Source organism: Oenanthe melanoleuca, chromosome 4, assembly GCF_029582105.1.
Source record: "Oenanthe melanoleuca isolate GR-GAL-2019-014 chromosome 4, OMel1.0, whole genome shotgun sequence".
NCBI lineage: Eukaryota > Metazoa > Chordata > Aves > Passeriformes > Muscicapidae > Oenanthe > Oenanthe melanoleuca.
In genome coordinates this window covers 13,146,144-13,172,010 of record NC_079337.1, presented here as the reverse complement: position 1 = coordinate 13,172,010, position 25,867 = coordinate 13,146,144, and the positions used below count along the sequence as shown (strand labels likewise).

The window sequence follows — 25,867 nt, the reverse complement described above, 5'->3', positions numbered from 1 at the left end:
TGTAGGTTCTCTGTAGGTTTTTCCAAGACTAGATCTTAAGTTGATCTATCTGAAATTCCGTGGTGGCTCCTCCTTTTTCCCTTTCTAAAAACAGGCATCAGGTTTGTCTTTTTCCGTACTCTGGAACCTGACTTGAACTCCCATCAGTTTTCACAAATGGCTAATGACATTGAGATTGTTCCAGCCAGTTTTTTAAGGGTTGTAGGATCAAGTTTCTGCAGCACACCTGATTTGAAGATCTATCTCCTCTAAGTACCCTCTAGCCTACTTTCTCCTATTCTAGCCTAGGATCTTGCTGATTTTTTTTGCTTGTGGCACACATAAACTCTGTTTGCCACATGATCCCAGCTGACCTTTACAGTGAAGACTAAAGCCAAAAAAGCATTAAAGCACACTAGCCTCCCCTAGGTCATCTATTAATAGTTTCTCCCTCTGTCATAAAGCAGACTAATACTGTCCTTGATCTGGCTAATAACGTGCTAATAGTTAGTTATCATTGATGGCCTGTGTTACCTATATCTCTACCACAGCGACTCTTACTTTATCAGAACACAAATATTTTCTCCTCTGCTACATATTCTACTTTTTCCATCCATTTCTTCATTCTGTGTAATTAAAAAACCCCAAACACTGTTATACTGGTATATAAAAGGAGATGTACTTCTTGAATGCACCAAAACACTTACATCTGCCTGAAAAATGCCCTGATGTTATGAATTTTTCAGTATTAGCAGGAATAGAGGTGCTGTATAAACAATGCTTTAACCATTTATTGATTGGTGCTTTAACAACATCTGACTCTGCTAAAATCACAAGCAGATGTCTAGAAACTCACTGTTTTATTTTAACTCGATGTTGCACCACTGCCAGTATTGGAGACTTGAGTTTAGAGATAAAAATTGGTGCTGACAAACAAATTCACTGGAAAGGAAATAATATCAAAATTAAACATATCTCAGCACTGGACTTTTGGCATGCTTCTTACTACAGATACTGAGAGGTGGGTATAACAGAAGCAGTTCCCCCAGGGTCTGGCAACAGTGAGGGCACCATCTGGGTTCTGTGGTCTCAGAAAGTGCAAGGGGAAGGGGAGGGAAAACTCAGGAAGGGGGACGAGAGGGAAATATTATGAAGGGAGATGACTGCCATGGCAAGTGACAATAAGAGAGAGGAGGAGAACAAATGTTTTGCTTCCTTTGGGGGCCTAAGAACTCCTGGTATCTCTGTCCTTCAAATGTGAAATTTGTTACTTAAATCCCATAAATTATTTTTTTTCTTCTCCAACTTGCATCTGTAAGTAAATAACAAGCAAATGAGCACTAATTAAAGGTTAGCCTTTTTAATCTTATTTAAATCTTTTGACTGAGCTATTTCTAAAATAAGGGTCAACACCTAATCCTCATTGCAGTGAAACTGTATGGGCAGGGATTACTCACATGAGTAAGAATCACAAATGCATTTTCTAATACACTTGCACAAAAAAAAAAAGGCCCATTTTTCTGCATGTTTCATGGATGCAATTTGAAACAATGAAGAAAAGGCTTCAAAAGCAATTCTATTTCTGTTTATCTCAAGTTGGAAAGAAAACAAATTAATAATTTGCAAAGCAACAAGAATTCAACCTTGAAATGCCTCTGGTCATCAATTGTAGCAAGAAAGGAAAAACAAAATGGGAAAGGAACATGGGGATTACATTTAAAAACCAAGAAAATAACAGCTTCTATACAAAAGAAATGTTTGCTTTATACTCTGCACAGATGCTGTACAAGCAAAATTCTCAGTATATTAATATAAACTGTCTGAAAAAATTCGACCCGATTCCATAAGACTAGCAAAAACAAAACAAAGGGAAGCATGACGTTTATGGGTTTTTCCTCTAGCACAACCATGCAAGCTGAGCTGTGAAACTGTGATGGAAATATTAGAGCTGTTGTGCCTGAAAAAACGCAGTGATCATTTCATTCTTCCTGTCTTTTAATGCTCCAGGGTTTTGGAGACGAATAGGAGCAATAAGTTCACTTTGCAGAATTAATGCTGTAATTCTTTATCATAAGAGCAGAGCATTACCTCAATCTGATTTTTCTACAAAATGGTTCAAAGTCTATTTTTAATGATGGCCCTAATTTGTTAACACCTTTTAAATTATTAATCCCCTTTATATTCAAGTAGTTATTGCATGTCATAACAATGTATCTATGCAGGGAAATTTAATAGTATTTTCTGCATGTCAAGAAAAGGCTTGTTCTGCAAAATGCTATTAAAACTGATAATGAGCTAAATATTTGCCATAGCAAACACTGAAATTACTATATCAATCAACTTTGGGTTCTCTTATTCAATAAACAAAATTTAACCTATTAACTTTGCCTAATTTTAGGCAGGAAAAAGCTTGTTTTCAGGCATATCTTGCCCTTGACTTCATATCTTTATCATCTGATAACTACATTTTCCTGGCCAATTAAGCCATTGTTCTGAATCAAATGTACCAATATAAGCCTTTTATTCTGTCGTGAATGCAACTATATTACTGGATCCTGAATATGATTTTCTCTCAGCAAATTTAGACTACATTTTAAAGCTACATATATCACAGGAAGATGATAAGCTATGTTCATGAAGACACCTTTCACATTAAAGAAAAAAAAAAAAAGGATTTATGAGGAAGTCAAAGGGTAAAATAAAACTCTTCAGATCTGCCCAGATCTGTTTACACGGCAAGATGCTTGTGTTAATATTTTCAGAAAAATAACTCCAAAAATACAAAAACCTGCATGCAAGCATCACTGCTGACAGGCACGCCAAGGAGAGCATCCTCTTTCATGAGCATCTGAAGCATAAATCTGAATGCTGATTGAATATCTAACCCCCCATTCAGTGACAAAAAAAAAGAGGCAGGTTCCATCTCTGCCGGGCACACACGAGCTGGAATGGCCTATTGCATAAGCCGGGAGCCTCGGCAGTGCGCGCTGCTGGGTGATGCTGCTGCTCACGCGTAAGTGGCTGCACTCACCCGCTCGTCGCTTTTGTCACAGCAAATTGTTGTGTGATCAAGAGGGATCAAAGCGCACCCTCTAGAGGCTGAACACAACCCCCGGCCCCGCGCACCGCACCCACGCTCCCTGCCCGCTCCCGGGGGCTCCCTCTGGCCCCACGGCACCTCTTGCGAACAAAATGACCACACTCAGTCATCAGAGGGTATTAAAAACACCAGCTTTGCATTGATGTCTCAACGTAAAATGCTAGAAGGGGAGAAGTGCTCTTCTGTGAATGCACCCTGCACAGCATTGCTGTCCAGGACTATAGGGGGATGGAAATTAATTGAAGAATGAAATTTTTTTTTTACTCCTGCCTACAGTAAGGGTGATGCCTTGCTCAGGCTGCACTCCATCGTGAAGCTCATCACAACTTCAAGGAAATGTAGAGGAAGCAAAGTGCAGTCAAAAGACACAGTCCCCCAGTTTCATGGAAAAGGGAGAACGTACTAAATTCAATAATCAGAGTCACACAATGGCTTGGGTTGGAAGGGACCTTTAAAGGTCATCCAGTCCAATGAGCAAGGACTTCTTCAACCAGCTCAAGCTGCTCAGAGGCCCATCTAACCTGACCTTGGATGTTTCCAGGGATGGGGCATCCACCACCTCTCTGGGCAACCTGTCCCAGAGTTTCACCAGCTTTACTGTAAAAAACCTTCTCGTTTATATCCAGTCTAAATCTATGCTATTTCCATTTAAAATCACTGCCACTCATCACAGCAGGTCCTGCTAAACAGTTTGTCCCTGCCTTTCTTAGAGGTTCCCTTCAAGTGCTGAAAGACTGCAAGGAGGTCTCCCAGGAGCCTTCTCTTTTCCAGGCTGAACAAACCCAGTTCTCTCAGCCCTTCCTCACGAGAATTGCTCCAGCCCTCTGGTCATGTTTGTGATCCTCCTCTGGACTCCCTCAAACACGTCCAGACCTTCCCTTTGCTGAGGACCCCAGAGCTAAAGGCTATAATCTGTGGTTTTTACTGAAAGACAATTTCTTAGTATAGAATATTTCCAATTAAATGATGGAGAGCCACTGCTGAATGGAAATTAACTGTTCTGTAAATGTCATTTAAGTAAGACAAAGCTACTTATAAAGGCTCATGTTCATGGACCTTTCTCTTCAGCTTACAATGAAATTATTGCTTCTTTTCTCACATTTCCCATCCTGCTAAATAAAGCTTCTGTTTGAAAGAATACCAATTTCATTTAATTAGGAGCAAGAACAGTATTAAGGTATTTTTCCTATATAAATTACTTTAAGAGTTGACCTAAAAGCACCAAAATTCCCCTCAGAACAATACTGTCACGTTAAATCTCTTACATTTTGCTCTCCAACACAGAACTCTGTTCATTAAGAAACAATTTTATATTGAAGATCTTACTTTTCATAATGATTAATAAAAACTGATTTTTCAAATGGATACCATGGATTGGTTGTAAGTACATTTTTAATTGTTTCACAGTTTCCTCTGGTCATTAAGACAAATCAAAATTTTAGGCAAAAGTTTGCAATTCCTCATGTATAAAACTGCATTGATGTAAACAAGTCTGAGCTCATGTCAGGAATCTGTGTGTAAATGCAGTTAAATGATAATAGCAATTATCCCCCTAGTGAGCATATTAAAGCCAAGAAATTCTAAATTACCTTAAGGTTAAATTGTAAAAAAATCTCCCATTTACAGAGAGATTGCTGTTGAAGGTTCAGAAACATTCTCAGTTTCCTTGTAGTGACATGCAATACATAAAAAATTACCATTAGTAGCTGCAGCTTCAGTTAAAACTGATTTAAGGAACGCTCTTTGTAGTATCAACTATTTCTGCTTACAGTGCTGCTCATATGACAGGAAAATGAGGATAAAGAGTGACTTTGCAACAGGGGAGTGTTGCTCACTTCTGTCTCACACTGTGCCAATACAGAGAAGCACACACTGGAGTTACACCATGCAGAGATGTGGTGTGTTATATGTATTTCATGCAGTCAGGAGGTACAGGGTAGAGCACTCCACCAAAATCAGTCAGTGGAGACAACTTTGAAATAAGAAAAGATCTACGAAGAGCTAGGATTAATAAAATAAAAAAAAAAAATTAATTTACTGGGGAGTATGTCTGTGTATAATCCCTTTTAAAATCAAAACTATTATTTAAAATATTAAATGAAATATAAAGTTTCAGCTAACTCCTGCAGCAACCAAACTTATCAGCTATGTCAGAATCACAATTAAAACAACACTGATGGAGGAAAACTTTTTTCATTTGTTTCCAGGAAAACAAGGTAAAAGGTGTTGTAAGAGCACAATCCTTCAGTCTTCTAAGTAATGATTACTTCAAAAGCTCTTAAGCCCTCGCTTTATCCACGGAAACTGAGATTCTCAGGCACACAGGAAACCTCAGTCTAGTAAAATGAAATGCAACAGCCTCCTTAATATCTTGATCACAAAGTTCTGTGTACACAGTATTCACAAGGTCAGGGGAAAAATAAGTTTTCCCCTTAACTGAGACTGTTTATGTCAGACATGAGCAGGCCCCACACATGCATCCTCAGAGACAAATACTTGAAAATGTTTACAGATAGAGAGGCACTGGAGACTCTATGGTTATGAAAACTTGAACAAGAAGCTCAAGTTTATGGAAATCAATAATGGAGAACATATTTCATTTTAAATCTGACAATTTTCTTCTTTTTTTCCATTAAGAACACACGTCCCCAAACACAATATAACAACCAAACCAGTATATGCCTCTGCAGTGCACAGTGTACATGTAAGCAGGGGAGAGAAACATCCTTTTTCTCCAGAGAAGCTCCATTAATCAGTCTGGAGATTTCAGAGCACAGTGAGACAACTGAAATTGGTAGAAGAAAATCAAACACATCTCTATTTCACATGGAGTGAAAGAATGTATGGAAGATCAGCTCACTGCCTGGCCATAACTATTTCCACAGGATACACTTTCTGTTCAGCTATGATGAAGTCATTTTTCTGAAGCAGGGTCTCCTTGAGCAGAATGTTTGCTGGATGCAATTTGAGTGGGTTTTATTGATCATTTGATCTAGCTGAAGATTGATGCTTTTTGTACTCTCTTCCCTTAGTTATAACTTCTGCAAAAGACAAACACAGCCTCAGATTTTCTTTTCCATGAATGAGTCCTAAGCAAACAAGAGCCTTGCCAGGTTCTAACTTAGGTTGAAGCATCTCTGTAGGAAACTTTTACTAATGAAGGCAGATATTATTAGATCTTAGTCAGGATAGAAAAAGGAGCAATTTAGAAATTAATTTGAGAAACTGGAGCAAGGGAGCTATAGCAGATAGTTTTAAAATAGATTCCAAGATGAGGAAAAACCCCAAATCCTGAATTAAGTTGCCATGGAATGGGAAAAAATAATGAAAATGGAATAAAAGCATTTGATGAAGGCTCAAAAAGTGAGCTACCTGGCTTGCAAATATTTTGATTTTTCATTGCAGAAGCCTGGCAAACAGGACTTGGTGTAGCTTTATGAGAATCCAAAGTTGTGAAGGCACACAGTAGTACTGTAATTTTATTTTTTGAGGATATGGATTAAAATAGTGAAATCTGAAACTAGAGAAAAAACAGTCTGGGTTTTTGAGGTATCAAAACTAAAAAGGATAAAGAGTCTGTTCAGTTCTCCTATTTGTATTTATAGAAAAAAAATCCTCAATCATAAATAAGGATCTGAATTATTTTATTTAAGATCAGTTGCATCTCTAGGAAGAGTTGAAGGATGAGTGGATTAACTCGGTAAAATGAATGGAGAAATCTAGCTGCTTTCCTGCTTCAGAACTTATGTAAGGAGAGGAGTCCTGAATTATGTACGAGACTTTGAATAACAAAGCTTCACAGCACTTAGGGAGACCACTTAAGAATATGTAGTAATCCCTCCCTCTGCACTGGTTTATTTCTTGGGCATGAAGCCCTGGTTCTTCCTGCCCTTTTTGGGTGGATACCAACCTACTGTGCTCAGCTGAGTGACATGGACTAGTCCTACTGGGCACTAAAACTGGAAAATAAACAAAAAGGGAAACAGGATCCTTGCATCCGCTTTCTACCTCCTTCCATCAGTTGTGCTCATAAGGAAGAACTACATTCCATCATATATAATTAATACTTAGACTAAGTAATCCTTATAACCATCCTCTTCAGAAATCACTAGAAACTTTTCTTCTAAACACGAGTATGTGCCAGACAATTCGTGGCTCTGAGTTTACTGCAAATATGGAAGGGATGAATTTGAAGAATAGACACAGAGTTTCAATTTCAGACAATTTTAGTTTCAAATTTCAGACAACTTTAGACAAATGAAAAATTTCCTGGTTTATTCCTTTTTTTCTGTGTAATTCTATCCTTTAGAACAGATTGCTTATGGATGCTGTGGAAAATCAATTGTCAGGTTTTTCTAAGAACAGACAAAACAAGCTTCTCTTGGAAATTATAAAAACATTTTGCATTGTTGCTTCTGTACAGGGGCTGGAGAAGATGACTTCCCAAAGTCTTTTCCAGTATTATTTTTCTATGATCTTGTGCTTATTGTCCTGGCTCATTAAATTCCACAGTTCTGGAAAAGACTGGAGATGATGCTGCCAAGGTGATTTGGGCATCTTCAAATTAACCCCACAGGCTTTGGCACTGAGAAACACAAAGATTGCCAAATGCTCTCTGCTTTTTCCCTAGCCTGCCTCCGATCCTTCTAACTGGCACCTAGTCAAAGTAAGACTGAGCTTGTACACTTCTGTGCTGAAAGGAACCAAAGTCCCAGAGTTTACAGAGACAAATGTTAGAACCAGATTATTTTAAATAGCAGATTAGACCTATATGGAAACTAAATGTAGGTTTGATTGTTATATCCAAGTATCTCTAAGTAAAGAAAACCTCAGTCTCCATGTCTTATCATATTCAACTTCTATGTCTGAGGCACTTGCATCTTCACAAGTAGTGAAGATCCCAAATCTCTCCATTAGAAAACAATTATTTTCCCTTTCCAGACATTATTGAGGTCAAATCTCTTTTTAACAGTGTCATTAACATACATCAAAAGAAGTCCAGGGAGTATACCTAAAGAAGGTGACCGAGAGGTGCTTTACAATACTGGGAAGCAAATTACATGAGTTAACATTGATGATAATTTAACTTAATGAGCTTAAAATACGACACTATAACTGGAAAAAAGCAACAAAGTAGCAGTTGTTATCTGACTTTGAATTTCAAAATATGCAAAACTGTTGTGTCAGCCTCACTGATTCCACTCAGCTTTCACTGCTCTTACTCAGATATAGACAGGCTGTTAAATGGTGAGAGACAGTAGGTTAAGTTATTTCATGTACACAAAGTTTGACTCGAGGGTTCAAGGCTCAGTCTGGCAAGATAACAGCATGTTCCATGATTATGCAGGTAAGAAGCTCTTGAGCAAACAGCATCTGAAGAAATGCTATGCTGAAAATGCCACAGTATCACTATGACAATGAATAGCATCAATAGTGATGGCTGCCTCCTTCTGCAAGTATCAGATGTCACAGCATGAAATTTATCTGCATCCAAAAAATGCTTTCAAACTTGCACTCTAAGGAATCTTAGTTCCTGAACTGATACTCAATTCTCTCTGGAATTGAAAGGGATGGAGAGATGTCATGCCTTGTATTGAACCTCCTTTTAGCAGTTCCAAAAGACTGACACTGATGTCTTCAGTCCAGCCAAGGAGGAGAGTAAGTGTCCAGCTGTTTTGATTCTGTGGTAAAAAAACTGATATGCAGAAAGAATTATACTGCAGTTTGCACAGTAGTACTTTGTACTGCAGACTGTGCATGGTACTACCAATTCCAGATGGTTCAGGGAACAAGGGATTTGATTTGAAAGAGAAATGTTGCAAGAATCTAAACGCAGAACTTAAATACAAGGTTCTAATAATTGAAATGTAAAGACTAGATCTATTGCACAAAATACTGTTGTGGGCTAAATTGTAAATTTTAAGGTGATGCCTAAAAATCTAGGAAGACCTAATGAAATGAAATTAAAAAGCAGCCTAAGTAAATGTAGCCTACAAAACTAAAAATAAATAAAAAACAAGCAGCTGTAAATACGAGGTGTATTGTTGTATGCACGTAATGATGAGTGTACATTTTGTAGGTATAACTGAAGAACAGAGTTCAAAATGCCCTTAAACATCTATGCACCTGGGTACAAACCCTCTAGATCTCTTATTCAAATGAGGGGAAAAAAAACACTCTGAAAATAAATTCTTATTGTCGCTTCAATACAAGGTTAAAATGGATCCATTGCTGACTTCATCCATTTGCCAATTGTTGACAGCTGTCAATACAGGGATTTGATTTCTTTATCCAAGCAACAAACATTACACTCGTATCTTCAGAGAAAAATCTTGACTGTGAGCTGCAGTTTCACTGCCCCAACTCAATTACTGCATTCTTGAACTGCGATGTATTCATTTGTGGGCAGTGGGGCAGCCAAGTGGGAGGGTATTGATTGGAGTATAATGTCATGTGTAGCAGCAAGAGTAAGATGAAAAGTGTTTTCTGCTTAATGGGTTGGTATTAAGTAGGTGGGAATGGCTTCTAATTAGCCAACAATTGCTGTGTTTCTCAGTTTCCCTCCCTTCCCTCCTCCTGTCGGTCACCAGCTGCCAATCTCTCTCTCCTTTTCCTTTTTTGTGTGGAGTTCATTGCTCACTGCAGTGAAAGCCTTTGTTTAAAAAAGAGGGCTCCCAGGGTCTCATCTGCCAGGGTACAGCTTGCTGCCTGCGATGAGTAGCAACTGTCAGTTTATTTTATCTCAACCTTTTCATCATTCTGCTGAAACTGGTCGAGTGAAACCACCTGAGAGACCTGAGGATTCAGTACCTACAAGTCATTAGCCAGGACTGCTCAGTCTCTCCCCACACAGCAAGTCAACTGAACACTGCTTAAAATATAGTCCACTTTAACCCCATATTTTCCTACGACGTATTAGGACTCCTGCATCTTCCCCATTTTAGCTGCACGATCATTCCTTAAATACACTACAACTATGATTTGCGAGTAACATTTTTTAGCACTTCCCAGCAAAAATATTCTTTAGAAATACAAAATATAACATACTAAAAGCCAGTTACTAGAATAGCCTCAGTCAGAACCTCTTTCTTATTTAGGTTATATTCTCCAGCACGATTATCATACCTAACAACTCCCCCAATTATTTGAATCTCTGCTTGTCTTGAAGTTTTTGATAAAGCAGTTCAAAGGGACAAAATCTACTTACAGTTACAGTTGTGCTACCCTCCTCAAAACAGAAAGATCTTATGAGCATAAGAAAAGCAGCATTTGGTCCACTATTTTTAACATATATGCAACATCTCCTCTCTTTGCCATACAGTTTCTGCCTGTGTAGGTACACACATATATGTTCATGTACTCCACATGCACACACATCTTCCAAATGGCTAATGGATTGCAGTACAATCTTTAAAAACTTATCCAAGTGTGTGAGAGAAAGAAATATTTTATTTTGAAACAAAACAAAATTAATTGTATCTAAATCAAATTCTGTGTCATTAGCCTGAGATATCTATTTTTGGTAAGCACAGTTAAATTCTTGCAGTCATTACTGACTCTTTTAATACAGCAACTGCAGTATTATTTTTCCTTGTAAGAATAATGAGCCTTCTCAAGATCTACAAGAGATGAGAAGAACAGAAATCCAGTTATCCTTCAATATATCAGCTGATTTCTTAATGTTTGAAATTGCCAACGTTTCATCTCAATTCTCTTCTTACTGCAGCATAATTGCGCATACTTGCATGAGTATCAACAAAATGAAATTTAATTTGATTTAATACTATTCTAAGATAAAGGTACCAGTGAGAACAAACTCACTCTTGGAGAATTGCACATTCAAGGCACTGCTTGGCAGATTGAAAGTTTCTGGAGTCAAAGAACTTGGCTCTGCAATACCCCAAAGTGACGTTTTCCAGCAAGAGCCTGAGGTGTGAGGCAAACAGAGGGCTGCAAGTGCTGCACCCAGGATAAGACAGTGGATACTGCAGCACACATCCCTCTCCCCTCCTGGTTCCTACCAGATGGTTTTCCTTGACACCCTGGATATGGTCTGAAGTTCCTGTTCCTCAAATTCCTTGGATGCACAACATGAGCTGAGCAAGATTACTCTAGAGCACAGGCATCCTCCATTTTTCAGCTTCAGTTTTCTATCAGCAATGAGTGAAATGCACAGTGCTAACAGATGCCCAGCTGGGATGCACACAGTCAGGCAGCTCTGTGTCCCTGTTCAAGTGACCTATAAATACCAGGCAGTGAAATCCACCTTCACAGGAAAGACAGGGCTTGAGTATTGGCTTTCACAGACACTGGCATTAGCAGATGAATAAACATAAGGTCTGCTTATGAGGGGTGTTGGGCACTCGCAGTTCCCATTTCAAAAACTGCTGTGGAAGATTAATTCCCCACAGGAGCTGACACCAGCTATGTTATATTTGACTAATATCTGTAGCAGCTCAACATCCCCCAAATTAAAAAAATATGCCAGAATTTTAAGATAAAGGAATTATATTAAACCACTGTAGCAAACATGGGAAAAATAGGAAAAAACTTTGAATAACAACAATTTCAAATCACTCTCTCCATATCAATTACTCTATTGGATACTTATTAATGTCAATATTGCAGGACAGTAGCTCCATGTTCAAAATTATGTACCTGTATGACACACCATGACAAATAGTGAAAAATTACTTGGCTCTACGGCAAGACCTATATGAGGCCTTCCATGGGAATATTCTGTATTATAGATAATATTGAATGCTTAACTGAGTGAGTAGGAACAAGTGGATGAGCCTGGAGGCATGGTCATCTACTTAAGCATGCATTTGGACCTTCAAGCTAATTAATCACCCAGTTGTGTAAACTTAGTCAATCCATTCCCACAGGTGATTAAGATCTATTTAAAGACCATTTTGATACTTCACAATTTTCTATTAACCAACTTGTCAAGAAACTCAATAGGAAGTGTGATTCTTTCAGCTTCATTCTCTGATCACAGTGTAATAAAAACACAGAGCATGAAGAATGGTGTGAAAACAGCAGGAAAATACTGAAAAAACGCTCAAAACACTCCTATTGATTTTATTACAAACACAAAAGATATACCTAAGAAGATGTAAGTTGAGATGCCAGCTACTGGATATAAAGGTAATCGACTTACATTGCTTAAATATTGGCATAAAAATGTGTAAAATTGGAATTCGGAATGAAGGTGTAGGGCAAAAAAGGAGAAACTGCAGTATAAAAGTGAAGAACAGGCAAGCAAACACAAGAGAACAGCAAAGAATGAAGAGAAACAAAAAAAATAATAAATGTTTCAAAACCAGTTCAAAAAAATCACAAAACATCTCTGGTGATTACAAAAAAGAATAAAGAGAGGTGGATTTTTGGGCAAAAGAAATACAGTTTCATAAATACATAAAATTGTGGAAGTACAACACTTCACTTTTCAAAACAGATTGGCTTATTCTAAATGTAAATCATTTAAATCTTGACTATCTTCAGACCACAGAGTCTTAATAAAAACAGCAATTTGTTACTTATAAGAGGAACATAAAAGGATGTATCTATGCAGGGAAAAGGATATCAGAAAAAAACCTCTCAAAGATGCAGAAAAGAAAGCTAGCTTGGGAAACCCAGGAGAAGGAATGTGTTTGATACACTGCCTGTGACTCCTGAGATGACCTAAGGGTTCTGTTACAGAACACAGGCATTGAACAGTTTCTTTGTCTTGGCTTTCATTTTCTGTGGCCAAAGATTGTTGGGGAGCTTTGGGTAAGGAAGGGTTTGCAGCAGAGAGCTGTTTTCATGCTGGCCTGAGGTCTACACTGGTTGGCAGGTCTGCAGACAGCACCAATAAAAGATTCTTCACGAAGTCTAAATGAAACAAACCATCTCAATATTAAAAAAACCCACACAAGTCTGATCTCTAGCTCCTTATGAGGATCCCTTCTCCCTCCTGAGCATAAATCCACTAGATACACCTCTGCTCATGTGTGAAGGAAAGGAAAGGAAAAGGGAAAGGGAAAGGGAAAGGGAAAGGGAAAGGGAAAGGGAAAGGGAAAGGGAAAGGGAAAGGGAAAGGGAAAGGGAAAGGGAAAGGGAAAGGGAAAGATCGGTTCATGGAGAGGCCCTAGGGCCACTTGAGAAGATTTCCAACTGGCTGTTCCTACTTTGGCCCTGCCACCATCAGGGCACTGCCAGAGCACAACTCCTGCTAGCTGTTTCATTTTGTGACTCTTCTCTTCATCAATGCTGAAGTCAAACCTAAAACTCCTAAGAGCCTCAAATCAAGGATTTCTCCAGAGGTGGTCTAACAGGACTGGGCAAGAGATCCAATTCCTTTTGCACCATTCTATGAAATCAAGCAGGACTGAACTTCTGCCCTGAGAATTTTCACTTTTTAAACTGGAAAGGAACTCCACTTATGTAGAAGTACCTACAATGCAGTGCACAAAACTATGCTAGTTCAGTGCATAAAGCTACACTAAAGGGTCTGACAATATATTGCAGTTTGAACATCACTTCCAACCTTTTTTTTCCACAAGAAAGAACAATTCACCTTATTTAGGAAACCATTTTCTGCTGATCTAGGGAGCTTGTCTGAGAAAACACAGCTGGATGCCAACAACATTTAGCACAGGACGTGTCTAAAGGAAACGTGTGGCAAGATTTAAATGGTTCCATATGAAACATCAGATGGCAAAAAGCCTAGATAAGATCCAAATTCTCCTCTGGGTAGAATTTTTTTATATAACTCTTGATGACAAGAACACTCACAATCACAGTCAGGGTGATAGTGATTTTTTTGAACCTATAACATCTCTTAGTCATAAAAAAACTTCCAGCTATCAGCAAAGACTATGAGGAAACTTCTAACACATTAATCCATGTTTAAACATAAAAATGTTCCATGAACCCTCCTTTTATAGTACAAGCAATCCACATATGTGACCTAGATCTGATCCTGTCTAGCAATTCCCAATTATTTACATTAGTATTTAAAATAAATCACAGTAAACCCCCCTGGATATTGCATTTGTACTAAGCATGAGAACAACACTGAATATTAGCACTTCCCTCTTTTTAGGCAAACTTCAGCCATCAAGAGAAAACAGAACAAGCTACTGCACTCTGGCAAAACTGACACGTTTATACTGTGTTCTCAGGCTCTTCAGGGAGAATCTGGTGCATCCAACCACTGACCACAATGTGCTGAAAAACCTCCTTGTCACCCTCAGTTCTTCTCTTCACACTTGATTCTTTCTGCAGTCCAAGCAGTAATCACTCTCACTTGCTAAAAATATCAGTGTATCTCTAAGCACACTTAACATATACTTAAAAAACAAATCCTAACTAATAATAAATAACATATATGATTCACATAAGCTGATTTTCAGAAATTCCATGCCATCAACATCTATACACAAGCATGGTCTATTTCAACACTTAGTTAAGACTGCATTAAGATTTAGTTAAGAATATTTTAAGAGTGTATCTAGCATTAATATAAAAAATAACTGATATCTTTAAAAGGTAAAGGTGAGGTAAAATTTAGAAAGTGATGAGTGCTAGGTGATGTGAATAAAGAAGATGCAGTACAAGTTTACCAAATTTTAAAGAATAAAAGACAGAATCACCTCTCAACTTTTTGTTTTCCTAACAATTTTCCTAAATGTATATATTTCAGAATTTTTAGCCACTGTATTTTTTTCTGAAGGCAGAAAATTATTCTTTTTGAGAAACTCCAGAAAAAGGTGCAGAAGCCATCCTGTGAATTTCAGTAGAGGACTGAAGCATTTAAACTACTTTCAAAACAGGCTTATTAAAAAGTGAGCATTTGTGCCTCTAGCACAGGGACAGCCTTAGAGTCTGTACTTGATCACACATCTCCTTTATATAATTCAAAGTCAGAGTTCTTACTTACTAGTGTGAGCAATAATGTCTATAACTATATACACACACTATATATAATGAACAATAGTGTGTATAATTCCCTTACTTCATGTTCAGCTGCATTTTCTGAGAAACTTCAAAATCTGTCTCTAAAATCCTTTCAGTTTCTCCCTCTCTCTAGACTACCATACAGGGCACAGGCTGCTGAGAGGGAGGAGGTAACATTAGAAGTTTTCCTGGAATTAGTGTACTTTAGACAAAAGAGACAGCAAAAAAAAGCAGTTTATCACATTATGAAGCAGCCTCTTCTGCTGTTGGACATGATTCCAAAAATGGCAAATAAATTACACAGCTCTGGTAAGTTACAATAGAGAAATGTTAACTGAATTTGTGTAGCATAATCCTTGATCTCATATCTCACTTCTGACTCTCCCATCCTTTATGGATTTATTAATCAATGACAAAGTTACACACATGTTCAATCTAAAATGTACCTGGTCAAATCACTGTTTTCTAAAACAGTAGAAATTTTGTGCTTGACACATCTTTTACAGAAAATGACTATAAAACATCTTAAAGAGCTTTCAAAAATATGAATCAGTAGGATGAAAATGTAATTTTTTACCAACACAAAAGGTACATAGTCACACTCTGGAATGTGCTATTCCTTACATCCATGAGAGGAAGCTGGAGAAAGAATATTGTGGGAGTAAAAACAAAAGCTCGTTGGATTGTATTTTCCAAGCTATAGGTTTAGCTGATGAATGCATTTTAAATTATATTGAAGGCTGCTCAGGTGTGGAATACTAGAAATAGTCTTGATCATGCTGAAGTTGATGGTATCAGATAATTCCATTGATCATAACATTTCAGAATTTATGACAATATGTAGTATTTAAAGCTATCATAAAAAAACTCCAACAAAACAAACACAAGAAATCTATGGCAAAATGCGCCAATTTTTCTAAGTCCTCCAAAGTCAAGGAATGTAAATCTAAATTGTCAAAAGCACATGCAATTGCTCAAGAAAACAACTGAAGACTTTGTAGGATGAAGAAAACAATGCATTTTAAGTCTATTCTTAAAAGTGTTCAGATGATTTCAAGCAATCAAGGCGCTTGCCGAGGCACAGCCCTGCCAGATGCAAAAACCTGGACTGAGAGTTGCCAGACTCACAGAAAGCCATTTCTGATCAGCGTTTCATGTAATCAACATGCAAAATCTGATTCAAAAATTTCCTGCCTTCAGCACCTTTAATTATTCTTCCTTCCTCTAGAAGGCGGCAAGTCAGGTGATTATTTATTGAAAGACCTGTGAAATGTTTTCTCATCAGACAATGTTAGGCTGTAGGCTCCTTTTTAGGATTTTATGTGGAGTCACAATGCTTTTTGCCTACTGATTCTGCTGATAATGTTTTTTATCCATTTTGCTAAACATAAAAAGAACTATAAAACCATATTTGTTGTTGCATGGGCATCTCACAATGATATAAATAACTCTCTTGTAGTGAAGTCAGGTGACTGAGTCAAAGGCAGCAGATAGAAACACATTCTCCTTTGCATTTTTAAACATTGTTTTCTGACAATCCCATCCCTTCTGCCCATGACAACTCTGGTCCATCCATTTTATTAATAAATGTTGAGGTAAATTGAGTAATTAATGGTTCTTCCTGCCTGGTTATTGAAATGATTGATTAAGAAAATAAGTCTTGGTTGAAAGACATAAGGTAATACGGCAGTACTTGAATTTAAATGTAATTGTTCCCCCACTAGCCTAAGTATTTCTTTTGCCTAAGAATACAGAAATGACTCTTATTTTTTTGACACAGAAAAAAATTTTCAGTCAGAAGAGTTAGAAATAAAAACTTACTGCCTTTCTTCTCCCTTTCATTAAATTTCCCTGCGGATTACGAACTACCATTGTATCTTGTCTTTCTCTGTTCTATTCTCAAAAAGACTGAGAAAAATCTAGTAGGTTATCAACACTGAGCTGTTTGAAAGAGCTAGAAATACTGCTCTATTATCACAGCAGGAATTTCCTAAGTGATGAGTTCATCATAGGATGCACAGACATTCTCCTGGAAGGTAGAATAAAGGCTGTACCTGAAACTCAAAGCCAGCAAATCCTAGTCTTGAATTGGTGCCAGGTCATGTTTTGCCAGACAAAGATATTAAAAATGTAATGCCAGTACTAACGAGAGATTTGGCACATGAAACATGAAGAATGTTACAGATTGTGCTGACAGTGTGACACTATGTTTTCCTGGATGTAATCTGGGTATCATGAGAGTAAGCTTGGAGCACTAATGAGAAGAATGATATTGAACTGGAAGAGCTGCTAAATATGCAGTAGCCACAGGGTTCCTGGAGTGAACTGGAACTGAAATGAAAACTGCAATACTGAAAGTAACAGAGGGTAAACTAGGCAGATATACAGAAGGAAGAGAATCTCAGCAGGCAAAACTTGTTTGTGGTACCATGCTTGCCAGGACATAAAGGGCTTTTCTAATCATACTCTGTTTATCCCTGAAGTACTGTTAAAGAGGAGCAACACTCTCAAGCTTAAAGGGGCACATATAATTCATGATATAAATGAGTTTCACAACAGACCGGAAAAAGCCATGTATAAAAGTTGAACAGAAAACCTCTTTAGATGCAAGAACTAAAATTCATATTGGAAATACAAAATTAATTCTATGTCTTTGAGGTTCCTGTGGTTTTTTGTTTTTTTCTGTTGCCATTGTTGATTTTTGTTTGCCTCCTATTTGTATCAGCTACAGTTAGTGATACTTATACAAAATGTATAAAAAATTCTTTCATTAATTCTTTTTTTGACCATCTCTGTTGGAATTCCTGGCATTTGCACTACAGGTCTAGACAAGAGACATGTCCCCAAAAAACTCTGACAGCCAACAAAATCTGTCAGTGTGCTAGATGGTCGCTTATTGAGACGCAAATCACAGATATAGATATGTATAGCCATTGAAGAAGTGTTACCATCACTAGAACTTTAAACAGAATGCTATCTAATTTATCTCTCCAGAGATGCCTCCAGATGAATGCCCTTGTTCCATAATTCTCAGCAGCTCCCAGTGTAGCCTCTGGTATCCTGGTTCCTGTTAAACTGCTAATATCTTCAATTACCACTTATTTTATACACAAAATTCACCACTGAAGTTATACTTAATTGTCTACTTCTATGAAAGGGTGTGATACACAAGAAAGCAGCAGTCAGGCAGTTCTTTGTCTTTAGGAGTAGGATAATCGAGGGAATAACAAAGTAACCCCGAAGCTCCATATTGTGACTGCCCCAGTTGCCATTTATTTCCACTGTACTCCAGATTCATATTCTTCATAGGAATGCAGAGCAGAAAGTTTTAAGGTAGAGTAGACTTATACCTGCCCCCTTCCTCGGTACAATACAATTTACTACTATCAGTACTTGGAGATAATGCATAATTCAGCTTGTCTTGTATTGTACAAGGGAAAAAGAGCAAAGAAAATTTAACCCATGAAGAAAGACGTCTACGCCACACAATGTCCTCCTCTGCTCTTTCTGAGATAAGGAAACATAGTAAAGAAAGCAGACTTGCTTTTATTTTTTCCCTTTCTCTCTAATGTCAAGTACAAGGATACAAAAAAAAAAAAAAAAAAGCAGCGTGTTTTTCTGGATTCAGAACTATGTCAAGCAGAAATTACTTCACTCTTTTAGTGACAGGGATCTTATTTTTGGATGCACTCAAAAAGTGCACTGCAAATGGAGATTATTATTATTTTCTTTAAAGGTTAAAACAATTGCGTTTTGACTAAAACATGTAACTGGCAAAACAGCACTGAAGAAATGTAAGTTACCATCCAGAGAAACTACTACTATCCATTTCTCCCTGTTATATTGTGTGGGAGTCCAGGGTATTTCCCTGACTCCTTTGGGGATGCAAAAACCCCCATGGCAGACCCCTCTGAAATCCCCAGATGGTGCCCAAGAGCTGCAGGTGCTGGATTTAGCTCCTTGGGAGAGTTTGCCAACACTGAGGGAAGAATCGCAAAACATGAAAGCTAGCAGAGTGTAAATTAGAATATTAGAATGTAGAATAAGTAGGTTTTTAGATTGTTTATATTAAGAGCCATGTGGTAAAGATGGAGGAACCTGGGTGTGGTGGGCTCCTTCTTCCTTCTTCTTCATGTCATCCACGTTGGGGAGGCATCCTGGAAACCACTGATTAAATGGGGAAAGAACTGGACATTGTAAAAAGATTGTGTAGCATTGGAAAGGGTCTGTAAACATTGTATACGTAGTTTTAGGTATAAAAGATTTGGCACAGCCCGCCCGGGGGCAGTTCTGTGATGGTTGCTTTGCAAAACAGACCTGTGTCGGGCTGACTGAAACCTTTCAGAAGGTAAGATAAATAAATAGCCTTGCAACAACACAAGGTCATCTCAAGAAGCTTTCTTGCTGGGAACTCCGAGAGAAGCCAGACTCCTGACCACCTGCATGTCCTCTCTGAGGAGGTCTCACACCTAGAGAGACCCTCGGGGTGGGACAATATTGTATTTTAACTTCTTTAATTCAGCCTTTAAAACAAGCGCACAAAGCAGCAAAGCCCAACATCCGTTCCATACAAGGATTAAACCCGGGAAATAATTTAATAAAACTGTACAAGAAAAATGACTTAAGTGTTGAGGACAATGCAGCACTAATGTGTTTCATAAGCACTGCCTTACCGGCTGGAAGAGGGTCAGTGCACATGTCACTTCTGCTTTGCTTCCATGCCAGCAGGCACTGCAGGCTGAGGGGATCGGCGGCTGCTGCTACGTGGCTGTTGAACGCCACCATCAGCTGGTGAGCCTTGGCAATGCCACAGTAACTCTCTGCTTCAGCCACCAAGGGCAAATCCTTCAAAGCTTTCGCTGCCTCAGAGGCCTGGTTGAAATATTGCAGAGCTTCGTTATACTTCCCCTAGTAAAGAAGACAAAAAAAAGGGAAAATAATTTAAAAATTACTGGTAGTCACCTGTATTTTACCTTGACATTACAGCCTGCTCCTCTGATGCCTCAGAGATGTGGCAGCCCACAGAGTGACTTATGGTAGGGCATTAAGCAATTCACTCTCCCTTGTAGTTTTCTAACCTCTAAAATTCAGATAACAATGCTCATATCTTTGAATTTAATAGGTTTTTGGTTATCTCTGTAGCATTTTGAGCATAAAAATCCAAATATATCAAAGCTAAGTATCGATAAAGATTGCATTTTAGAAATTATTACTGTTGTTTCATTGCGTTCAACATATCTGTGGGAGGAAAGATCCTAATTTATGGTGGTATTAAATTAAAAAAATAAATCCTAAAAATGGAAAAAGAAGATGATAATGAAGTGATAGATTTAATCACAGAAAATAACCGAAATTAAAATTTACTTATTTATGGGGGAAGAAAGAGATATGCAAAAGCCCAGGGATATCCCTAATCACAAAAAAGGAAACAGTAGAAATGTAGCCCAACTGTTGCTGAATAGAAAACCCAAGTCATTTATCTCTATCCTGCTGTTGGTATGGAATTCTGCTGCCCTGATGCAGAAACTTCCTGACTGAAAACATTTTCAGAGCTGTCTTATCCTTTCACTCTCATCTTGATTTAGTAAGATTCCATTCTGCACAGAGCCTGAGAGGAGAGACTCCAACTGGCACCTGTTTCACTTGATCCCACTTTTTGGGATGAAAATTCGTATAACTGCTAAAATGGGCTTTTAATTAAAAAAGCAAAAAAAAAGAGTAATAGAAATTCTGCAAGTCTTTCAGCTTTGTTTAATACAGCAGAAGAGCAGAATTAGGCCTACGAGAACCCAGTAATGAATAAAGAATGATAAGCTGCAATAGAATGAGAAGCAGAAACACCTACTTACCATACTGATGAGAACTAGAGCAGGTTAAGTGATGCAATTAGTGAGAGGAATGCAGCAAATCAGACTAAGAAACTTGAAAAAGGTGAAATGAGAAATTACAGAGTGAATAATGCAAACTTCAGAGTGTATGTATTAAGTAAGCAACCTGCTTAACAAACTGGAGGAAATGAGAACTAATAGTCCTGAATAACACACACAGAGGCATTTTAGGAAACAAGAAACATCTGGGTAAAACAATCACAACTAGAAAGCAAACTGTGTGTAAAGCATTAAAGAAAGACAGTACTGGTGAGGGAACAGTGAGATGAGAGAACTGGAAAGATATAGCAACAGTATGGACAGAGCAAAGTGAATTTGGTCACAGTGATTTGTGTTTGGAAGAACAGGAAGAGTTATATCCCTGGTTTACTAGAGGTCCCCATGGATAGATCTGGATATAAACAGAGAGATCTTTAATTTGATGGACAGTACTACTGCAAATTTTATCACTGGGGGATGTACAGAGTTGAATAAAAAGACCCTAATAATGACTTAACTTAGAGAATACTGCTGATGACAGCTGACACCAGCAGGCAGTGATCCAAAAGAGGATAATTCACACTCAGTTTTGGTAAACACTGCTGACCTTGCAGAAAAAAAAATATAGGAAACAGGGAATTGCAAACTTCAAGACTTCTAAATTTATGTTTAAACTAAGTTTTTTATATACATTAATAAGATTAAGTTACTGCACTTGTGCCCTTCTACACCACTGCCCCAGCTCAAGGCAGAAAATTCTGAACTGAGAAAAAGAATTTAAAGAATAATCAAATAGAGATTAGTTCTTAAAATACCAGTTCTATTGAATTGATTATTAGCAATGGTGGAAGAAGGAATGAAATACAGAAGTAGTAAACCAGAATTTATTTAATTATTTTTCAGATTTGGAGGAGAATAATTCAGCACAGTGCCACACCACCCTGCTTTCTTCTAAGTTTCAGATCCATTTTACAGTTAAATCATCAAGTTGTCAAAGACCTTAAAATTTAGTTTTCAGTGGGAAATTCAGCATTTGTGCTAAAACACATGTAAACAGAAAACTCTCAGGCTAATTTAGAGATTATAAAATAAAAAAAAAATTCTACTGCTTATGAAATAACAGGACAAACAGGACAGCAATTTTGGTAGTTTGAGTTCTCCGTAAAAGGAACACAGGAAAAAAAAAGGGTAATTCAGGCAAAGTGGAAGTGAAAATGGGAAAGTACTCTGTTCAATATATTACACACTGAACATATGACAAAAAAATATGCAACAGAAGAGAGAAAGGGTATTTCTATTTGTATTTTACTCATAATGAAAGCGTTTCCTAAGTTCCAGCATACAGAAAAATTATTTTTATTATTATTGTATCTAAATAATTTCATGTAGCAATTCAGCTCTAAAATAGGTGTTAAAGCATGAATCTTTCACTTTTGCAGCAATGTCTTTAACCTTTTTGATTTCAAAACCCAAGGGTTACTGCAGTGCAAGCAGAGACAGAAAAGAAAGTTCTTCCACCGCTAACAGACATTTGACAAACTACTTGCTGCTAGAACCCATTTCATAAATTTGGTTGAGAGAATGTAGAGAAGAATTGTAGCCAAGATTATAAACAGCCCATTAGTATGCAATGCAGCATACATTCATGTATAGTGCAATAAAATTTCATTTGCATTAACTAATGACTCTTTATGGGCATATATGCCAATGGCCCCAATGCCAATTTGGATGAACATTTTTCACAACATGTAAAGTTTGTCCTTATCTGTATTTGGAGTTTTTCATTAATCTGATTTAGAATAAAACTCTGTGTTAAATATGATGTGAAACTTTCACCTTTCCCAGAAAATTAAGGCACATTTCATTTAGTCACGCACTGACGTCTCCTTGGGTAACTCCCACAAGATGCAACACCTGGATCAAATGCTCCTGTGTCATCTCAAAGGCAAAACCAGATTTTACCAATAAATAAATCAAGTTGTTTGAGATCATTACAACAAACAGTACTTACTGTTTCATTGTGAACTTTTCCAAGTAGGATATTTGCATCCACCAGGCTTTGGCTTAGATTAGCACTCTCAGCATCCTTCATAAACTCTCCCAAGTACTTCACAGCCTCATTTGATTTTCCCTGACTGAAGCAAAGGACAGGGACAAAATGAAATATTTACTCAGATGGCTTCTTCAAATGCTGAAGATCTGCCCCCTTGTTCTGAAGCAACTTTACTTTGTGATGACTCATCCATGACTGGATTTTATTTCCAAATGGCCTCCAGCACTACCAGTGCTGAGCCCAAGGAGACTACTCCACACAGAATGTCTGAGGGCAAAACTGGATCCTTTCAGCAAAATAGAACAAAACTTTCTTTCAGAATACTGTGCTATATTTTAAGGCCAAGAATGAAAACACAGGTGGATGATTTAACAGGGCTTTTGGACCTTCCACTATTTAATTTTTTTTCCTACTGAGCTGGTGACAGTATCTTCAATTCAGCTGGACTTCACATCCTGACAAAATAGGGGAAGGAAGCATGAAGGTGGTTATTTCAGTAAGGCTTTGTGTCATTCAGAGCTGCTCTAGAACCTGGTGGTGCAGCAGCAGCTCCATACAAGTGCTGTATCTCAGTTCTGGGGTGACAACCTTTCCCTGGAACACAATACTGCCCTTGGCTGGGTGGATCAAAGGTGGTCAGGGTCACACAGGCAAACCTATAAACTGTGGGCTGCAGGTGCCACTCCCAAATCCCAGAGAGCTCAGAGCAACCTGAGGTCACAGCTGCATCTAACTTGAAAATTGGCTAACGTACTTTGACAATAACATTTGCAGATTTCCTTTATATTTTTTAATAAAGCCAGTCATATTAACAATATAAGACCTCAGCAGTGTGATTGCAAGATATAAGACAGATATCTGAATTTGCTTGTGACTAAGGCACAAGCCTTGTGACTTGTGCCCTTTTTCCCTTTAAGGCCAGAGCGTTACTCCAGCTGACCTCAATATCAGCCATGAACTTGAGTCACTAACATAGGAGCATGGCATGGTAAATGTCAAGGCACCAAGCAAGACAGAAAATCCAGTTTAATTAAGAAATTCACAAAAATAGGAGTTTCTGTAAGTGATAAAGAATTGTGATTTATTTTCTTATCATCTTAAGCCACCTTCAAATTATATTCCTGCAGCAAATGATGGCCTGGCATCTATTAACAATACAGTTTTATTATAAACTATATTAGGGATATGTGCTTTCAAACTCTGAATTTCCCTCTTTTATGCTATTGGAGTAATTATAACAGCCTGCCATGAAACAGGAAACACAGCAAAGCTTAGCAAATATTGTAGTGATTATCTGCATGTGACTGAGAGGGCAAGATTACTACAAAAGGATGCCAAATCACTGCAAACAAACATTCTTGAAATGCTCAAGGTATATCCTACTGTAACGTTTAGCGGTCAACTAGCAGACTTGGATTTACTAAAATTTCTTAATTTAAGTATTTTACTACCATGAGAATACAAAAACATACCAGACTGTAAATATTTACCAAATGTCAAAAGGCTTCTAAATTTTAGAATTAGAACCACATATTTTTTTAACCTGTTTTTTTTTTTTTTTTTTTCCCAAAGAAAAGAAAATCAAATGTTTCCCTACAGATATACAGCATATGTTTTATATAAGTTAAAGGACAAGGTTAAAGTGTTAGACAAATATTAATTTCAGTTTTTCTAGTTTTCTATATGCAGTGCACAGGTGCAACTTGAAGAGCATATTATATGGTATAATCATTAAATCCATTCAACCAGACCTTTGAGAGTTAAAAACATATATTCTGAGGAAAAGGACTCCTTGGTCCAAGGAATGAGAATGAAACAGTGCAGAATATTTGTGTATCAAGGTGATTCCAGTTTCCAATTGGGAAAACAGGACTGTTAACACCCACATCCCCTGACAACTGTCCAATTATGTATATCACACTTGGCCTACTGTTTGCAGTAGAAGTAATCAATAAAGGATGTGGTTGAGTGAACATAGATTTTGGTTGAACCAATGCATGAAAACTTAATCATTTACTCAGAGTGGAGAAATCAAATAGAGCAGAGATGAAACAGCCACTAAGGGGTTTGTTGATTGTGCCACCAAGTTTGTGGGCTAGAGGCTGAAAGTAATAAAGCAAATGGAATCAGTGACAGGAGAAAATGTAAAAAGGTTTTCTTAATTTCATGAATTAATAGAAATGTTTTCATGTATTTTTGGCCATTTTTTATTTTTCACATCTAAACTTCTGCTCCACAAATAGAAAATATGAAAATTGCTAGGGCAATTTCCTCTTTGAGAAAAACAGGAATCAATTTGATACGTATCAGAAAGATATTTCTCACTGTAAGAACTTCACTTATGCCAGCTAGCAATCAGTTGGTACAGTTTAACAATTTTTCAAAGGAAGTACTTTTAAAAGCATTACAGCTTGAGATATTTAAAGTATGCTAGAAGGATTACTGAAACACTTTATCCTGCACAAGACCTGATAACATGATAAACAGGTCTTTCCTACTCAAAGGGCTAATATTATATAGTTCCTTCAAAAATCTACATGTTATTTTATACAGCCATATACTTTCTATCTCCTTAGATATCACATTCCTAAATGCATAAAATGCAATTTCCTAAAGATATAGTCAGTCATGATCCCACAGAACAGTTATGATGACTTCAGCAGAAGAGATTACACATCTACAGCAACTCATTTTCCAGTTTCATACTAAAATGCCCTATGAGATTTTTACCCCTATTAGACTTTTATGAAAATATGCACCTTTTATAGGATTGCTCATGTGATGGAATTGGATGTATAAATCATGTGTCCACAAGAAGTCATTACCATGGTGGACACTGGCAGAATAAGTCAAGAACATGATGCTATTATGTCAGATTCTTTCCCCTGGAAAATGACATGACTAAATGCACATGATAAAGAT

General features: G+C 37.5%; 1 protein-coding gene across 1 annotated transcript in view; it reads right to left on the bottom strand.

The window, feature by feature from the left end:
* TTC29 (tetratricopeptide repeat domain 29) overlaps window positions 1–25,867 on the bottom strand; it is a 112,667-nt gene that overhangs the window by 23,186 nt on the left and 63,614 nt on the right. The window contains exons 9-10 of the mRNA XM_056489588.1: window positions 22,904–23,027; window positions 19,699–19,933 (exon numbers count right to left, since the gene is read on the bottom strand). Of these exons, the coding sequence (XP_056345563.1) occupies window positions 19,699–19,933; window positions 22,904–23,027 (359 nt within the window). The remainder of the gene's footprint in view (window positions 1–19,698; window positions 19,934–22,903; window positions 23,028–25,867) is intronic.